A 19907-nucleotide genomic window follows, 5' to 3' on the forward strand; every position below is an offset into this window, starting at 1 on the left:
ATTGTATCAGTCAACCAATCAGACTGCCCTGTTAACAACCAATCAGATCGTACCAGTCAACCAATCAGACTGCCCTGTTAACAACCAATCAGATCGTACCAGTCAACCAATCAGACTGCCCTGTTAACAACCAATCAGATTGTGATACTAGGCCTTAACCTTATTCTGGGCAAGAATGTCCCCATTCCTCACTAGAACAGTGCTGTTTGAACATACATAAACATACATAACTTGTCAAGAAACAAAACTTAAGTTGGGGTTTGAACATCGGGGTCACATGGAGATCACCTCTGGTGCCTCAAGGTGAACTCCCAGCTTAGTTCAGCTCCCACAAAGTGCAGGCCCCGTTCTAGACCCTGCTTAGGCATAAGGTTCAGGGGCCTTGTCTCCTCAGAGTCTTGTGTGCTAGGTGGCCCCCTTCTGGGAAGCTCGGGCAACAAAGTTATGGGGCTTGAAACTAAACCCATTCACTATCTTTAGGGCTCTGAGAAGAGTCCAAATAGGGTCTTTTCTCTCAAGAGACATCTCCACTCCTTATATTCATGTGAACTATCTGTGCTCATCCTGTGGTAGAACCTTCTGAGCTCATCTTGGTCTGATCACCCATAGTCATATGCACTGTACCTTGACTCCAACACAGTGATGTCTCTTTTAGAACGTCACTGCACCCAAGGACCTTCTGATTTTAATGAGGAAAAAATGTTTTCTTGCTCCTGAGAGGAGCTCCCATTTCATTGTAGGAAATGGTCTCTGTTCTCAGCTAGCTTCTGGACTGATGTGAGTGAAGATTCCTCTTCACTTCTTCCTTCTTCTCTATTTCCATCTCCAAGTCCTGGATTTATCAGACTTCTTTTTTATTGAGTTATTTCAGTCACATCTGACTCTTCATGACCCCATTTGGGGTTTTTTGGCAAAGATACTGGAATGGTTGAATTTCCTTCTCCAGCTCATTTTACAGATGAGGAAACTCAGGCCAGTAAGTGTTTGAGGTCATATTTGAACTCAGGAAAATCAATCTTCCTAACTCTAGGCCCAATACTCTATCCACTGGGTTACCTAACTGCCTGCTTCAGCCTGTAGCTTGATTTTTTTTTATCCTTGTGTAATTTATTTGGGGCCTTCAGAGAAATCATGGTATAATGGGACAAGAACTGAATGAAGCGTCTGGAAACTTTGTAGCTCTGACACTTATTTATTCCCTGCATGGCCTTGGTCAAGTCACTGCTCTCTCTTGTCCTCAGTTTTCCCATTTGGAAGTTGTCTTCTAACTCTAATATTCTGGAATTCAGTGGTTTTTTTCTGGAGCAGATTTCTCCAGTGCGATAAATCACTTCTGTCCTTCTTTCCAGGTACTGAAATGAAAAATGAGACCAACACAGGGGCATCTGTAGAAGCAGGTGATAGGGGTCAGACCCTACCACAGCCACCCTTGACACTGTCCACTCCAGCCTTACCAAAGATCAAGGAGCAAGGGGCCTGAGATGTCTCACATTTGCTGTAACTGTGGCAAAGAGTTTCAGCTGGAGCTCCAACCTCATCAAATACCAGCAGACACACACTGGGAAGAAGCCTAATAGCTGTAGTGAGTGTGGTAAGCATTTCAGGTATAGCTCAAGCTGGGCACAGCACCAGAAACCCACACAGGTGAGCAGCCCCACTGGCATATTATCTGTGGCAAACACTTTAACCAGACTTGGTCCACCATCAGTGCATTCATTCACATAGGTGAATAGCCCTATACCTGCCCCCAAGGTGGAAAGGATGTCACTCAGCAGAATACCACCCTAGGCACCAGTGAACACACACAGGTAAAGAATCCTGCAAATGCCACAAGTGTAGCAAAACCTTTGGCCAATGCTCTGTTCCAAACTGCCACCATAAGACCCGACAGATGAGAAACTGCTGCTGTGGTAAGGGCTTCATTTAACACTCAATTCTGGTGAACCACCAGTGAACACACAAGTGAACAACTCCATGCCTATGCAACCTTTGGAAAGAGCTTTGGTCAGAAAACAGGCCTGGCTACCCAGGAAATCCACACAGGTGAAAAGCCCTATGCTCTGTAGTGACTGGCAAGAGCTTCCAACAAAGTACTGGACCCATCATGCATCAGCAGGAGGAGGCAAAGTGGTCATGATGGCTGCCAACATTGGGCCCAGACTAAAGGATAATAGTGTCACAGAAGCTCAGGAGGTCTTTTCTTCCATTCCCTCCCAGAGTGGGGATAGTGGAGTCTTTTGGAAAAGGACAGATTGGGTTGGCTATAGGGCTATTTCCCCACACAATGCCTCACTCTTTCATTCTTCTAGATCTTAGGAAATAAAATTGGCCTAGGCTTAATGCTTCTCCTTCAGGAGGCCTTTTGTCCTCTCTATACCAGCTCCAGTCCCATAAGAACCTTGCACCAATATGATTCATTGAGAGGGATTGCTAGCTCTCATACCATCCTCTATTAGTACATATGCTCCTTGGGAACAGGAATTTTGAGTAGGGGTTTCTGCTGATGAGCATAGCATTGTGGGATAATACTCTGAGTCCTGATGGGAGGGGGCCCAGATAGTTCCTTTATCTAGGCAGCTATGTGGTACAATGGATAGTATTAGACATGGAGTCAGGAAGAGCTGAATTCAAGTCTGACCTCAATCATTTATTGGCTATGTAACCCCGGGCAAATCACTTTTGGTTGCTTCGATTTCCTCATCTGTAAAATGGGGATAACAATTGCACCTACCTCCCAGGGTTGGTATAAATATAAAATGAGACTATATTTACAAAGTGCATGGCAAACCTTAAAGTGCTATGTATAAATGCTAACTTATTATCTTTACTTCTTTTGGTACTTTATTCACCTTTCCCCCTTCAGTTCAGTAAAATGAGTCCAGGAATCCTTCCTTCTATCCTGCCTCTTCCTCCCCTCTTTCAGTATCAGAGCCCAAGTTGTGGCAAGATGTTGGCAGTTCAGGGGGCAGCTAGGTGGTGCAGTGGATGAAGCACTGGCCCTGGATTCAGGAGGACCTGAGTTCAAATGTGGCCTCTGACACTTGACACTTACTAGCTGTGTGACCTTGGGCAAGTCACTTAACCCTCATTGCCCTGCCTAAAAAAAAATTAAGATGTTGGCAGTCCAGAGGAAAAACATTCCTTTTGAAGAAGTTAGGGAGAAAGCTCATAAAAGGCCCTCCTTTTTTCATGGTTTGTCCTAAGGGGCAGATGGGAGGCATAGACTGGACACAGATTTTTCTCTTTCTATGTGAGGTATGGGTTACTTCTGCCTCCTTAGCCCAGGGCAATCCTATCTTGTTCTGTAACTTTATACAGATTATCATTTCTCTGGGCCATAGTTTCTCTAACTATAAAATGGGGAAATTAATTCCTGTCATCTTTCTTAGGGTGTACTCTGAAGATGAAATGAAAGAATAGGGATGAAATCACTCAGAAAAAGACCTGTTAAAACCAGCCAAGTTATTCTTCCAAGTTCCCACAATTATAGGTCTGTTCTTTGACTCTGAATCATGGGAAACATGCCTGTCCTGGAAAAGCTGTTTCAAACCTGCCACCAAATGTGTGGCTCTGCCTATTCTCTGAAGCTGCCCCCAAATCCCAGACTTTAAGGGATTAACAATTGAATTAACTCCGGAGCAACGGAGAGCATTTTAAATGATTATTTGCCAAACAGATTTTTTCTTCTAGGACCATGAATCAGAGATAATCATCTTTGTAGCAGTTTTAACCTCATATTTAACATTCCCTGTTGCACTTCCCACAGTGAAAAATAATAGACATTCCCTTCTATGGGAAAATGGCTCTGTTGGGAGTAGAGGCCAAAGTCACAGTGGAGTGTTACAGATGAGCAAACAGGCTTAGAGTTAAGTGTCTTGCATGAGGTGAATAAGTAGCAGAACAAAGAGAGAGAAGCTTGGTACTCTGAGTGTGGCACTGTCTGGTTTTCCACCTCTATATCTGCTTCCTTTGGCTTCATCTCATCTGTCAGTTTCCTCATCTGTGAAATGGGGATAATAACAGCACCTACCTCATAGTGTTGTTGTGAGGATCAAATGAGATATTTATAAGTGCTTTACACAGTACCTGCTGACGTAATAGGTACCACATAAATGCTATTTTTAGCTGGAGAGACCAGACAAATATATAGAGAAGTAAAAATATACAGTAGAATATGCCAACTTCCAAGTACATGATATATGTATTACAAATGCTATAGGATTTAGAAGGAAGAGAGAAGGGAAGGTGAGATGGTCAGTGGGGAAAAGTCTCACTGAGCAGATGGAATTTGAGATGGACTTTGAAGGCTGTGTAAACATGGGTCAGTCCCTTACAGAGTTTGTCCTATCTGCCTCACAGAATGTTGAGGAAAGCGCTTTGCAAACAAGTGAATATATCTGTGAGTCATTGTTGTTTTGAGTTGGGCTCAAGCAAGTGGAGAAAGAGAATAGGAGATGTACTGTGAAGTGTCCCCCTCCCCCCAATACTTTTTGACACCTTATCTTACACCATATGTCTCCATATTTTGTTGCATAATAATAGTGTATGTTTATATAGTGCTTGTAGGTTTGCATAGTGTTTTCCCCACGGCATCCCATTTTATAGATGAGGAAACTGATTTTAAGTGGTGTATCCAGGGTTATATAGCTAGTAAATATCAAAGCTAGAACCCAGCTTTATTTGTATTTAATCTAGACTTTTTTTGGGTTCCTTTGTATCTGTTTTTGTCTATGTCTTAGTCTCTCTTCTGGGCTTCAGTTTCTTCCCAGTCTTAATTACTTTTTTCATCTTGAAACCAAGACACACTGTGGAGATTAAGTATAAGTCATCATCACGAATTCCAACTAGCTGGTTGCCTAGGCAACCTCTCTTCTCTAAAAGATCCAAGATCACATGGGAGAGTATCAAAAGGGTTGTCATAGTAACCACTGGCCACCTTCGCTATGCCCTTCCTAAGTGGTTTGCTATTTGCAATCAAGTGTTGCCAGGCAACTATGCTGTTTTTACTCTCTCTCACCTCATGCTTCCCCCACCTCCCCAATTCCCCTCTATAGTTTAATCGTGTCAGTTTGACCTTGAGACTGAAAGCTTTTGGTGGCCCTTACAGTAAGAGATCCCTCGAGTTGATTGTATGGAAGGGTCAATGGGAGGGGGGAAGCTAGAGGTAGGCCACCACAGTGCTGGGATAAGAATGTCAAATTCATCATAGCCACTCCAGCCAGGGGGGCTGTTTGCCATTTGGGTAATACAAGGCACCTTCCCACTATAGGGGTGGCCCAGTTGTTAAATTTAGTTTCCTTTTACAAATGTTGATGAGCCACACCCTGGTAATATAACACTAAAATGAAATGGAGTAGAGCTATGGTTAAGGAATTTGTTTATATTCTGCTGTGTGGAGGACAAGTACACAAGCATCATTAAAGTTAGAATATGACGGTTAAGAGAGAATAACAAATTGCTATTATGACTATTTGAAAAATGAAAGTCACTGTACCCTGTTTGCCTCAATTCCCTCATCTATAAAATGAGCTGGAGAAGGAAATGGCAAAGCATTCAAGTGTCTTTGCCAAGAAGACCCTAAAAGGGCCATGACTAAAATGACAACAACAGCAACAATTTGCTTTAAGGAGGTGGTGGGGAAGGTGTCTCAGAACATGTTGTACCTAAACCAGCCCTTGAAGGAAGAGAAACATTCCAGCAAAATGAACTGGTTTTTCAAGCTAATCTCATCAGATCCTCTATTTCACCGATCAGGAAGTTACTTGCTTGGACAGGAAAAAAAATTGCACCTTTATTTTCCCTAACTTCTAACTGAAATGTGGCAATCTTTTCAGTTATGAATGTAAGCAACAAACATACCAGACTGCTAAGGAGTGTATGGCACAAAGCAGGTTAAGAACCAACCCCTGGTGTAAAGGGAGGCATCTAGTCAGGGGTGGGGTGGAATATAGTTCTTGGGAAGTGACAGTGAGGTTTAAAAACAATTGTTTAAACATTTAAAGAAAGACTAAGTATAGCACTTTAGGTGTCCCCTACACAGCTGAACTTAAAATTCTTACAAGCACCTGAGCCTCTCTTTCATCAGATACCCAGAGCAAGGTGATGATCCCATACATTTTAGTATTCACCTAGTATAGAACTCCATGACAGGTTAGTGTGCATACAAATAGATACATGAGACAGTCCCTGCTCTCAAAGAATTTTTAAGTCTAATATGGGCTGCATCACATATTGGAGGAGAGTGGTCCTCAGGGAAAGGAGCCTTGGGAAACGAAGTCATAGGGTTTGTGAATAGAGCCAGGAGCGTGGGAAATGCTGATTTGATCATTGTTCCTTAAGAAAGAGGGGTTTTCTTTTTTGTTTCTTCCTATTCTGCTCTTTACCACAGTATGCCCTTTTCTCCTTGGATCCCTCCTCTGATTATACAATGTAATCTTTTGATTTGGGAGACCTTTTCTCTCCTTTTATGTCATTCTTCCCATGCTTCTCTTTCTGCCTCCCTCTCAGTCTATTTTCTCTTCATTCATTCTCTCTTGAAAAGCCTTTCTCATTTGGGAACCTTTTCCCTCCTTTTATGTTACTCTTCTCTTCCCACGATTCATTCATTTTCCCCCTGTCTCTCCTAGTCTATTTGTCTTTATACCCTCATTTTGTCTCTTACAAAGTCTTTCTTAAAGGATGTTTCCTATCTTTTTCTCCTCTCCTATTTGTCTTTTTCTTTGACTACAGGGTATTTTTGTTTTCTGTATTACCCTCCTACATACTGCAGTGATTTCTCTTGTTGTTCTAAGAACCCTTGACATTTCAGGCGGTGGCAGTTTACCCAGGAGGAATTGAGGGAGTCTCTCATCTAAAGCAGGAGGAATTCTTAACCTTTTCTGTGCCTTGGACCGGTTAGGCAGTCTGGTGAGACCTATGGACCCCTTCTCAGCAGGGTTTTTAAATGAATAAAACACATAGGATTCCAAAGAAAACCAATTATATTATTATTACTATTAAGTATGCATTATCATTAACTATTATTAAAATATGTATATTTTTAGTTCATGGACTCCAAGTTAAGAATCCTTGTTCAACAGGATTGTTATGTGGTAGATATATGGGAACCTGGCATCTTTTGGTGAAATGACTGAATCTCCCAAGAGGAAGTTCTTTATGATTTCGAAATGCCCAGTTTCCATGGATGGCTAGAATATCTTTCCTCTACTTTTGTCCTTTGCTCTGTCGCCCACAAAATGATCCAGGTGTCAATGATTTAAAGGGTGTAGGAAAAGAAAAAAATCGTAACCTTTATGTAAGCAAGAATGCTACTTTAGCCTGTTTGACATTGACTCAAAATATGAAAATTGGCTTATGGTGTCATTCCCCCCAGAAAATAGCTGACAAGAAAAAATATAAGCAGAAATCAAATTTCTAGAACCAAGGATGGGAAAGCTTTTTGTTTAGTGTGGATGGTACAGGCTCAGGACTCCATCTGCCGGTCTTTCTTCCTACCTCCCACTGCTATGCTATTCTAGCCTTAACCAGAAATGATAGTCTGGATAGAACAAAAAGAGGCTGTGTGATACAGACTTGTTCCAATGTTTTATCCCTCAGATGGTGAAAAAACAATATTTCCCATGTCCGATCATAATGATATGGGGAAACCGATAGGAGAAAGCACGTGGGTCCTTAGGATTCCTCTGTAAAGAATTACACTCTCGCACAAGACCTAATCAGGAATAAGAGAACAGGTTTATTGGGGTACAAGAGAAACCGGCCAGGAGGAAGGTTTTGCCAGAACAAAACGCTTTCCCCCAACTGACTTGTGGGGTGCCATTTTATAGGGTTTAGATGGGGGGTGGGTAAGAGTCTCTTATTGGGTGAGGGGCTGGTGGTCTTCCCGAGTTGCGCTGTGGTAGGAAGAATCCCTCGTGAGAGATCTGGTGGTGGGTGTCAACTTTGTCCTGATGGGTCTAAGCAGTCTGCTGATGGGCGGTTCCAGGTGGTCTTCTCCTGGATTACCTCATCCAGATGCTTAGGAGGACTGGAATGTGGGGTGATGGTCCTGGAGCATGCTCAGTTCAATCTGTGCCGCTTATCTCCGTTAGGTGGGTGTGTGTGTCCTTGATTGTGTTCAAGGAGAGGCCTACTTGATTTCAAGGGAAAACCCCTGAGGTTTCAAGGAAAAGGTTCCTTGAACCCCCCAGAGAATTGTTGGGGTGACCGGGGCCCATAATCCTCCCATGACAATAACATCTCTTAAATCCATTTCTTCTTGCTTGGTTTTTCATAGATAATCAAGAACAACTTCTTGGCATTTTCCTTGTAAACACCTTTAAATTTTAACATATTCTGTGGGTCTTTCTTCAGTCTGACTATCCCTACTTTCTCTTGCTTCTCCTTTTAGGACTTATTTTTATCATCTGGATCCTAGCATTTAGAGCTGGAAGGAATCTTAGAGATTCTATACCTTTAACATTCTCATTTTCTAGATGAGCAATCTGAAACCTAAGAGATCTGAAATGTGAGGTCACACAGTTAAAAAAAAAAAGTCTCAGAGCTTGGAATCCAAGTCTTCCAACTCTGAAGCTGGATGTTCTCCAACTATTGTGAAGACAAAATCTCCTTCCATGATACTTATATGCCCCTAGTTAATACAGGCCCCGGGAGTCAGGAATCTTCCTGAGTTCAAATCTGGCCTCAGACACTTAATAGTTGTGTGCCCTTGGCAAGTCACTTAGCCTCAGTTTCCTCATCTGTAAAATGAGCTGAAGAAGGAAATGGCAAACCACTCTACCATCTTCGCCAGGAAAACTCCAAATGTATTTATGAAGAACTGGACATAAAGAGTTGAAAACAACTGAACAACAATAGAGAGTCCTTCTCCTTTTCCTAATCCTAATCACCTGGGGAAAGTGGGAATGGCAATAGACCTCAATAGGGCTGAGGGCAACTTGGAATAACTCTTAATGTCTTGTTCATTTTCTTTGAATAATTAAATGTGCATGGCTACATTGTGGATTGTCCATGAAAGAAGAAGGAGGAGGAGGAGAGAGGAGGAGGGGGTAGAGAAGAAGAAAAGAAAGAGGAGGAGGAGGAGGAGGAGTAAACATCGAGGTTTGTGAATGAGAAGGAAAGATCTCAAAAGTAACAATGGAGACTCATAATCATTGATGATTTTCTTTTCTTTTATTTAATTTGGAGCACATTTTTATCATACTCCGAGACCTCTATTGAACCAAGACCAGTGAGCTTTCCCTCAATGATTAATTATTAAACTGACAACCTGCTTTTCTATAGTCTTGTAGAAAGCAGGCCCATGAGCCATGTATAGGGTGCTGTTGCCTGAGCAACATCTTAAGGGTCATTCAGGAAAACCCACCAAGTGTATATAATGATAATAATAGTAATAATAACTAGCATTTACATAGTACTTACTATGTGCCAAGCATGATGCTAAGTGCTTTACAAATAAGTTATTCAATCCTCACAACAACCCTGGGAAGTAAGTATGTTATTTACCATTTTGTAATTGAAGAAACTGAGGGAGAAGATGGTATTGCTCAGAGTCCCACAGTTATAAGTATCTGAGGCAAGATTTGAACTCATATCTTCCTGACTCCAGGCTCAGCACTCTATCCACTGTGCCACTTAGCTGTTTAGGTATATCCTGCCTGTGCCCACTATTGTACTTAGGAAGTATTAAGTCGTTCATCAAGCATAGTGCAAAACTAGGTTCATTCAGCAGCAAGGACAACTCAGGTCAGACCTAAGTGTAACCTGCTTTTAGAGCAGAGAGATTTGAGGGAGAAGCCTGACTACTGGACAGAAAATAATCTTGACTCACTTTTGGAAAAAAGATATGTGGATAGAAGGAGTAAAAAGCCAGAGGCCTGAAAATGGAGCAAGCAGGAAGGAGACAGTGGCTTGGGAGGTGAATGAGATTTCTGGTAGGAGGCACAGGGCTGGAGCATTTCAGGGGCACTCGCTGAGAGATGAATCAGAAGGGCCTATCAGAAGGTATACATTAATCCTGCGCTGAGATCACAGTACACTCTGTAGTCAAGACTGGCAGTGCCAGTAATTTGTAGCTCAGGGGAGGTGAGATCCAGCCACCTGAAACTCATCAGGTGACTTCTTCCACCTCCTTGTAAAGCTGTTTATCCATACTTCAGTGAGTGTAAAAACTGGTTTAATCCTTATCTGTTATTTTCCATTTAGATGCTGGATGGCCAGAAGAAATACTAATCCATGTGTAGTTTATTTAAGACATTAAAACAAAGGATTAGATAAAGAACATTCCTTATTCTAGGGAGATGGAAAGTTTGGGTTGGACTGAACCTGTGGGCTTGGGAGCTAATTTTAGACAGCAGTATTGGCCTGTTAGGAGGCCAGATCTCCCTGCATCATTTGAGTTTCAGGTTCATGTACCTTTAGATTATAAACTGGCAAAAACAGCAGCCAGCAAAATCATATATGAATTCTGAATTTGTTTGCCAGGCTTATAGCAGGTCAATAATATTCTCCCATTTTGTTCTAAATTAGTTCCTAATTTCTGAGTGTAAACCAAACTTGACATCTCCCTGGAATAAGAAATGTTCTTTCTTAGCATTTCTGCTGGCCAACAGAGTTTTATAGTAGGTAAATGAAATCAAAATTTAAAGTAACAGATAAGATGAATGAGCTTGCACTTTCTTCTAGCTAGGAAAAGTGGCCTTGGTAGGATGTGGAAGGTCACTGGATCAGCCCTTGGCTGGTATGCATCACCCCAAGCTGTGGATGCCTGGGGCTTCAGCTTTACCTCTTGCAATTGCAGCAAAGGATTAGTGAAGGCTCTCTGATAGCCTCTCAGCTTTTTTCTCAGAAGTTGGCCCTGTCCTGCCCCAGCACTATGTTTGTAATCCATGATTACATTTCTCTCTCCAGCTTCTGAGTCTTCTTGCTTTCTCAGCTCTTGTCTCCAGCTCATCTTTTTTTTTCACTTGGGAGTCAAGGTCTATCCAGTGGTCAGTCCCCTTTCCCAAGTCTCTCTACTCCAAAGGCAGCTCTCATCAGGAAGAATACTGTGTCAATAAAGAGCAAGGATTCCTGGCACTAAGTGTCAAGGGACACTGTGGGATCTCTGTGCTTCTAAAGGATTACTAGAACATCTGGTTTGAATAAGTTGGGTGAAGGCCTCTCTGGTGATTTCTAAAGCTTGTGTTTCAACAATATTGGTTATCCAGTATTTGTTGCACTAAAAAAAAAAGTAGGTGTTTGATGAGATTCATAGAAAGCAGAAGACATACATTTCTTAATCTTAAAAAATCACACATCCCTGTTTGGGGAAGGAAGAAACATGTGAAAACTGAAAAGTTGTCACACGGTAGCTGAGAGGTACAAGATGAAAGATGGCCAAACTGATTTTGTAAGACAAAGAAAATACTTATTGATTGGTGGATGGATGGGATGGTTGAAAATATGGGGAGATCTCTTGAAAGTGAGTTTGGAACTATGCTTAAAATATAGACTTGGGCACTGACCTAAGAGTGCATAACATACCCAAGGCATGGGAGTAGGAATAATGAATTATGGCATGGGAAGCAGGTTGGCTTGGCTAGAGTGGAGAGTTTATGTTGGGAGTGTTATTACATGGCATCTTGTAATGATTATCCTTACCTTTCACTCCTCTATAGGAACCAAAAGTAAGTATCTGGAATTTCAAATATATGCCCTGATATGGGAAGATGAGAGGGACTGCTGACTCTGTTCTTGGGAAGGGTAGAGCCAGAGACCACTTCCCATTCAGTAGGCTCTCATGCCCAGAATCCCACCTCCCTCCCCTCACAGAAGAGCCCTTACACCTCTCCATCTGTGTCAAGTGCTTCAGTGGCCATTGGCACTTTGATAGCCACTGGAAGGCACATTCAGATGAGTGGCTCCATGTCTGCTCCCAGTGTGAGATGTCATCCTGGTATGCCTCAGATCTCAATTGCCATGAATGTACACATCTCAGAAAAAATCCTGCCATCTTCTGTGTGATAAGGCTGAATTCATCCTGTCAGGTTCACTCCTGCACCCATACTCACAACTGTTCTCAGTGTGGTAAAGATTTCTAGGACATGTCAGAGCTAAAGAGACATCACTAGGTGAGGCACACACCTGGTACCCTTAAGCTTCTAGCCCATTGATCTTTTTCTTCCACCCAACTATCCTAACAGAGTTTTAGCCAGAGCTCATATCTGTGGTCACAGGGGGGGGCGGTGCAATAAGGGACAAATCCACTGCTACTCCCAGAACAGGGACTTTAGCTTCTCAGAGCTTATTTAACACCAAAGGACATGCTGAGAGAAAAAGATATTGCTGCCCCATCTGGGTCTTTGCTTTGACAAGAAGGAAGACCTCATCAACTATTAGAAGGATCATAAGGACTTGAGGTGGGTGGGAAAGAATATCTCAGTTTCTGCCATGGGTAACTTGGGATGAGTGCCTTAAATTTTTTTTTGTTCTTTTCCCTTGATATACACGGAGAGAATATCAGTTTCCTTGCTATGGTCTGTGGACAAATGGGATGAAGTGTATGTGTGGAGAAAAAGTGAAGGGAATACAGTTAAAAGCAAATAGGAGGGGACTAAGGAAAGGCAAGCAGTAGACTCATAAGTAAGTGGCCTTTTCTGTCCAAGGTATTGATACTTTTTTTTTTTTTTTATGAGAATGTCTGTCTGATCAGCATGGATCTTCTTTGACTTCTGTGATGTGATAAAGGACAGTGTTTGGATGAAGGAGGGGAAGGGAAACAGACACACAAAGGAAGAAGGAACAGGGTGAGTGAAAGGGGATGGTATTATTATTAATCAGCACCTAGCACAGTTCTTTTACATGTGGTAGTCATTCAATAAATATAGTGTTTAAATAAATAAGAGATTGATAAAGGAGAAGGATGAAAGATGAGGAGGCAGGGAGAAAGAAGACTAGATAGAGGATAGGATACATATGGAAAGAGGAGGTATAGAAAAGAAGAGAAACAGAACTCAGCCACTTTTAATCCCCAAGCACCCTGATTTATCATTAATCTGCTACTGTCTGCTACTTAAAGCCTAGGATTCTTGAGATGACTTCCCATCTATATGATCTCCCAGTTCTTATCTGAGACTCTCCCATATGTACTCCTCAGGACCCAGCAGCTGCCTCACCTTCTAGGTCTCCGAGGTTACTTCCCTTTTCCCCCATTACACACAGGCCCTAGTTCTTTGAACAAAGAAATGAATGTTCATTTAAATTTAATTGGGCCCCTAATTTGCATGTGATCCCATAGGAATTTCTGCTTAGGGATGAGGCCTGGGTCACTCCTTGAAGCAGAGTTGATATCTCTGCTCTTGTGATGCTGGTATCTTCCAGGGGAATAAAGAGTGGATCATGGTATCTATCCATCTCTGAGGGTTAAAGATGGAGTGGTAAAATGGCAGTCAAGTTGGTGTGGAGGGTCAAGAAGAGGACAGAGAAGGGGGATGGTAAATGAAGGAAGAGCAAAGAAAATAAAGGAAGTGATAGAAATGGAAAGAAAAAGGAAACTTCAGAAAGAAATAAAGTAGAGATGGATAGAGCAAAAGAAGAGGAGTTAGGAGAACAGAGAACAGAAAGAAGAAAGAATCCTTCCTGTATTGGGCCAAGGTCCAGAAAGGACCCTGCAAGTGTCATGTTGAATGTCTTCTCTCCTCAGCAAGTTGGTGAGGAATCCTGAGGGAGAAGAGTGCTGGAGAGCGCATGTCTCTTGTAGACCAGCCATTGACCTGCCCTCCAGTGAAGAATCAAGGTGGTCAGCCTCTTCACTGTTGCTTCAAGGGAAGGCCAACATCACTCAAAAAGGGTATTCTGAAAGAAGAAGAAAAAGTCTTTTGGACATCCTGCACTGGATGTCCCATGGGCATTGTATAAATTAGGAATTTATCTCTCCCCTCAAATCCTCCCCTCTTCCTAACCTCCCTATCATTATAGAGGGGTACCACCATCTTCCCAGTCACCCAGGCTCACAACCTAGGTATTATTCTCAATTCCTCACTTGCATTCACATGTCAAATGTTGTTCAGTCTTGTCATTACTACTTTTATGACACCTTTTGTAGAAGTCTCTTTCTCCACTTATGTGACCACCAACCTGGTGAAGCCCTCAGCACCTAATGCCCTGTCCCAAGTCTCTCCTCACTGAAGTCCATTCCCCACTTAGATGTCAAAATGATCTTCTTAAGGTGCAGGCCTCACCATGTCATTTCCTTGCCATTCCCTTCACTTACTCAATAAACTCCAGTGGCTTCTTAACCTCAAGGATCGAATATAAAATCCTTTGGCTTTTAAAACCTTTCACAACCTGGCTCTTTCCTATCTTTCTATTCTTCTCTATATTCTCCTCCATATACTCTATGATACAACAACATTGGCCTTGTTGCCCCTCAAGCATGACACTCTATTTTCCATCTCATTACCTTTTCACTGGCTGTCCCCCATGTCTGGAATTCTCTCCCTCCTTACCTCTCCCTCCTGACTTCTCTCAGCTCAAATGTTGCCTTCCTCAAGAGGTCTTTCCTATCATGACCCCTGCCCCTTCTCCCTGAGATTACATTCCATCTTTTCTGTATATATCTTGTATTTATAAAGTCGTTTGCGTGTCGTCTCCTCATTAGAATGTGAGTTCCTTGAGGGCAGAGACCATATATTTGCTTTCTTTGGCTTTCTAGTGCTCAACACAGTACCTCACATAAATAATGCTATAAATCAAATAAATGCTATAATAAATCAAATAGCAATTATATAAATATACATACAAACAAATAAGTGAGTAAATAAATAAATAATGCAATACATTAAAAACAATGAATGATTGTTGACTGACTCTTTTTCAGTGGCATTGGTCACAGAACCAGAGAGGACTCTGCATGTTGTGTCCATCTCCCTACCTATGGGAGGACTGCTCCAACCTAGAATAGGATCTCTTTTCTAATCAGCTAATTGTTTTTAGGACTCCCTTGTCCTTCTGGCTCCCTCCTTCCCTTTTGACCTGAGTCAGGAAATTTGTAAAAATTTAGTAATTTGTGGATGGTGCAGAAGTGAAAAATTAGCATTTTAGATCTATAAGAGACCTTAGCTAGTAATACCTTAGGTTTCTATAGCACTTAAGGAAAAGTTCATTGAGGTTATGTGACTTATACAAAGACACACACCTAGTTATGTATGTAAAGTGTGTAGTACATAAAGCATGTAGGTAAAGAAAGCAACCAATTGTTTTTCCAAGGGATTATTACCATGAAGAGGGTGGTAATCAGCTGTTGCTCATCTCTAATGAGAAGTATGCTTACTATCTACATGATTTTGGTTGTCACTTAACCTCTATGGGCCTCAGTTTTCTCATCTACAAAATGATAAATTTGGACTAGATAGTTTCTAAGGTCTCTTCCAGCTCTAAATATTTGATCCAATGATCCTATATTGAATGAAATTTGCTACTAATACAAAAAGAGACCACAGTAATAATTTCCTAAGGCATAGAATTAAGGGAAAGGGAGGCTGAGGCATCCCCTTCCCTAGAAAGGCCTTCACAGGTGAAAGACTCCTCAATCCTTCCTGGGCTAGAGGAGGAGTCATTTAAAATGAAGGCAAGGGGTATAATATTCACCATAAATTAATATAAAAATCAGAAAGGTGTCTGCAGATTGAACACTGGACACAGAATGAGGAAGATGAACTGAGTTCATGTCCTTTATCAGATGCTTACTAGTCATGTGACCCTGGCCAAGTTACTTAATTTCTCTCAGCTTCAGTTTCCTTATCTGGAAAATGGGGATAATAATAGCACCTACCTCACAGTATTATTGTTAGGATCAAATGAGATAATATCTGTTAAATTCTTTGTAAATCTTTTTTTTTTGGTGGGGGGGGGGCAATGAGGGTTAAGTTACTTGCCCAGGGTCACATAGCTAGTAAGTGTCAAGTGTCTAAGGCCGGATTTGAATTCAGGTCCTCCTGAATCCAGGGCCGTTGCTTTATCCACTGCACCACAGCTGCCCAAATTCTTTGTAAATCTTAAAGCATTATGTAAACGTTATCTATTATTAAACAAATAATCACTATTTGGCAAGACTATACTAGGAAAATCCCTGTTATGGATATTAGGACTTCCTGGGGAACCTCATGCTTCAGGAGAATAAAATGGAGGAAAGATGTGGATGGGGAAATGTAAAGTTAAAACCCATTGAGACATATGGATGAGAGGAAACATGGAACTTACTTAGCTCTTCGAGGAATTGTCCTAAAACAGAAAGAGAAACAAACAGGTCATTGTCAAATTTCCTGACCAGGTAATCCCTAGCCTGGGCTGACTGCCCCAAAAGCCTCCCTCTCTTTTTTCTTTTTGGAATAGTTAGAGATCAAACCTTGCTATCTTTTCACTTAAGAAGCTAGAAATGTTTGTCCTTTTATTTTGATAAGTATCTCCCAGGACCCTTAGGGAATCTGTGTGTGTGTGTGTGTGTGTGTGTGTGTGTGTGTGTGTGTGTGTGTGTGTGTGTATGTGTATGTATGTGTATAACCAATATTCTTTAATCTTGGCCCCAAGTCCCAGTTTCCCTCTGTACCTCATTTTTAAATTTAAATTTAAATTTTTTTTTGGTGAGGCCATTGGGGTTAAGTGACTTGCCCAGGGTCACACAGCTAGTAAGTGTGTAAAGTGTCTGAAGCTGGATTTGAACTCAGGTCCTCCTGAATCCAGGGCCGGTGCTCTATCCACCTAGCTGCCCCTTGTACCTCATTTTAAAGAGACTATTTTTGATCGCCACTGAGTTCCCCACTTTGACAGTCTACCTGCCAATCTTCGGTGTAGCCAGTTGTAACAGATGATCATGGCAATGAAGGGTCCCAAAACTGGCACTATCACAAAAAGTGTTATCTTCCAGCAGGGCACTCTCAGGAAATGGGGATCTGAATATAGAATCACAGGATCAGAATGACAGAATTTCAGTGAGGAAAGAGACCTTGGAAGCCATTTTACCAGCTAAACAACAGTCCCCTGTTAACCCCACCTTAACTCCTCTCCCTCCACCAAAAAAAGGAGTTATCCAAACTTTGTATGGAGGGATTCAACTGAGACAGGACCAAAACCTTCTCTGGCAATCCATTCCACATTTGGATAGCTCTTACTTCTAAGCATGATCATAATAACCATATCAAATGTAAATCTTCCCCCAACCCCTGCCTATTTATCAAAATCCTACCCATCCTTCCAGGTTTAGCTCAGGTACAGCTTCCTCCAATTTTTCTTTCATCTACTCCGCCCCCGGTTGTTTCTATCCTCTGAATTCAGAATCATAGAATATTAGCATAAGAAAGGATCTTAGCAACTATCAATCCAGACAAAAGGTCTACATTCCCTGCTCATGAACAGCATTGAGACCTGCAAAACTCCCCCAAACCAGATTCAAATGTAATTGAGTGTTGTTGCTATTCAGTCACATCCCCATTTGGGGTTTTCTTTGCAAAGATCCTAGAGTGGTTTGCCATTTCCTTCTCCAGCTCATTTGACAGATGAGGAAACTTATGAAGCAAACAGGATTAAGTGACTTGCCCAGGGTCATACAGATAGGAGGTATCAGAGGCAAATTTGAATTCAGGTAGATGGGTCTTCCTGACTTCAGGCCTAGCATTCTAACTACTGTACTAACAACAAACTCCCTGCGGATGAATAGCATTTGGATCTGTAAAATCCCCCAAACCAATTTGCATGTAATTGGGCAATGTTTAACAAAATAAATAAAAATATAATACAACATAGATAATGTTAATTTTTGGTTTTCTAAGTCAGCTCTGTTTGAGTTTGACATCACTCATTTACACCCCTTCCTTTGGCACATATTAGGAGTTTAATAAATGTTTATTGAGTGATTGATTGATTTGGGAGATGAAACTGAGACCAAAGGGATAGAATGATTTGTCCATGGTCATAGTCAGTAAGTGAAAGAACCAGGATAGGCTATAGACCCAGGTCTCCTGATTCCAAGCCCAGTAATGAACACGTCACAGGATGACTTACTCTTAATGTGACCTTAGGGAGTCTTCTTCAATATGGTTCCTTTGCTCCAGCCTTCCTTAAGCCTTGCTACCTGCCTTGAGTTTGTTCACCTAATGTGGTCTTCCCCTCTATTGTTTCTCTGCTGACCAAAATCCCATACTTCTTGTTATGGTTCAAGATTTTCCTCCTCCAAAAAGCCTTCCTTAACTAAGCCTGTTACATTTGGATCTCTCTCTTATCCCACTCTACAGTCTTTACTACGTTATAGGGAGCTGGTTTATTTTGATTTACAGAATTTTATACTACATCATTGGTGTGGAGTAGCCATATGTACATCCCTTCTTTATATCTCACCTGCCCCCATCCCAGTGGCCAATGTAGTGCTGGATGTACAAAATGATATACATACCTTTTGAATGAAATGGTGTAGGGAAATAACTATGTTTTTATTCCCATTTCCTATCCCCAAGCCCCTTGCATTTATTGTGTGCCAGGGGCCCTTTCTCTCTGGCAATTGATTTTATTATTATTTTTTTTAGTGAGGCAATTGGGGTTAAGTGACTTGCCCAGGGTCACACAGCTAGTAAGTGTTAAGTGTCTGAGGCCGGATTTGAACTCAGGTACTCCTGAATCCAGGGCCGGTGCTTTATCCACTGCGCCACCTAGCCGCCCCGATCTCTCTCTGGCAATTGAAACAGGAAGATGAGGCATGACTGGTGAAACACAATTTTAACGAAAGGATGGGGGGAGTGGTGGAGAGAGAGACAGAGAGAGACAGAGACAGAGAGAACTTACCAAAAGTTCGGTGGAGATTCTCTGAAACACAAAAGGGAATAAAAGATATTAGTTTAAGCTTGGTGGACACTAGACCTGGACTGCTTCTCTCTCTTTTCAGGGAATCAGTTTTCTTTCAATTGTTCCTGGAATTATTCAGTTTTGAGAGGGAGGAGGTAAATAGGGAGAGAATGAGAGGGAGGATCCCCTTCTTTGGAGATAGAGTACAGGGAAATAATGCTTTCTCTAAAGGGAGGGAACTGGATGAGATCTCTTGTAAGATCATTGAGAGTCTTTTAAAAATTGAATTTTCCAAGCTAAAAGAATTTAAAACTAAAAGGAACTTTAGCAATAATCTAATCCAACTCTTTCATTTTGCAAATGGGGAAATTGAGGCCCAGAGAGGCTAAGTGATTTTCCAAAGTTGAAAAGCTGGAATAAGAACTTAGGTCTTTTTACTCTAAATTAAGTGCTCTTTCCACTACTCCAAAATGTGTTGGCAAACTCAGGGCTTTGGAGGTGGGTCAGAGAGACTGGGACTAAAACCATTTCAACATTCACCAGGGCATCTATACCAGCAGAAATCAAAGTCTAGCCCCACCTCCTTCATCCCCTGCCCACTGGGATTGAAACTGACCGTTTCTGAGACTGATGGGAGATTTCCAGCTTCACCCAGGGTACTACATTGAGATAGGGATGCACAGAACTTACCAATCTCTGCTTGGAGTTTGCCTAAAATACAGAGACAGAGACATATGTTGATTCCTGCTTTGCTATGACTGAATCCAAGACCCCTTCTTCTCCCCAATATTCCTGTATTTTTGCTCACGCTCTTCCTCTACTATCTGGGAACCCCCTTCATTTGACCTATATTATTCCTCCTCTCCTTCACACCTTGGATTTATGAATCCTGGGATTGACTCTAAATCCATTTTGACTGGGCTTTCACTTTGGCCCCAATCCCAGACACTTGATGCTCAGAGCTCAGGCATTATTTTGCACTTGTATTGATTAATATGTGGTCCTATAAATCTTCAGTTGTTTCATGTCTTTCTGAGTATAATGTGAGCTACTATTTCAGGTTGCAAATGACCCAAAGGCAGGGAACAGGTAGAAGC

The 19907-nt window shown here is 41.7% G+C and overlaps 1 protein-coding gene across 1 annotated transcript in view; it reads right to left on the bottom strand.

Annotated features, from left to right (window-relative positions):
- Nucleotides 1-9203: 9203 nt before the first annotated feature.
- The window catches only part of MOG (myelin oligodendrocyte glycoprotein), a 28367-nt gene continuing 17663 nt past the window's right edge, over nucleotides 9204-19907 (bottom strand). The window contains exons 4-8 of the mRNA XM_044002496.1: nucleotides 19501-19521; nucleotides 18811-18831; nucleotides 16812-16928; nucleotides 16240-16260; nucleotides 9204-13833 (exon numbers count right to left, since the gene is read on the bottom strand). Coding sequence (XP_043858431.1) covers nucleotides 13820-13833; nucleotides 16240-16260; nucleotides 16812-16928; nucleotides 18811-18831; nucleotides 19501-19521 — 194 coding nt within the window. The 3' untranslated portion in view covers nucleotides 9204-13819. The remainder of the gene's footprint in view (nucleotides 13834-16239; nucleotides 16261-16811; nucleotides 16929-18810; nucleotides 18832-19500; nucleotides 19522-19907) is intronic.

This window comes from Dromiciops gliroides, chromosome 4 (assembly GCF_019393635.1).
Source record: "Dromiciops gliroides isolate mDroGli1 chromosome 4, mDroGli1.pri, whole genome shotgun sequence".
Taxonomy (NCBI): Eukaryota; Metazoa; Chordata; class Mammalia; order Microbiotheria; family Microbiotheriidae; genus Dromiciops; species Dromiciops gliroides.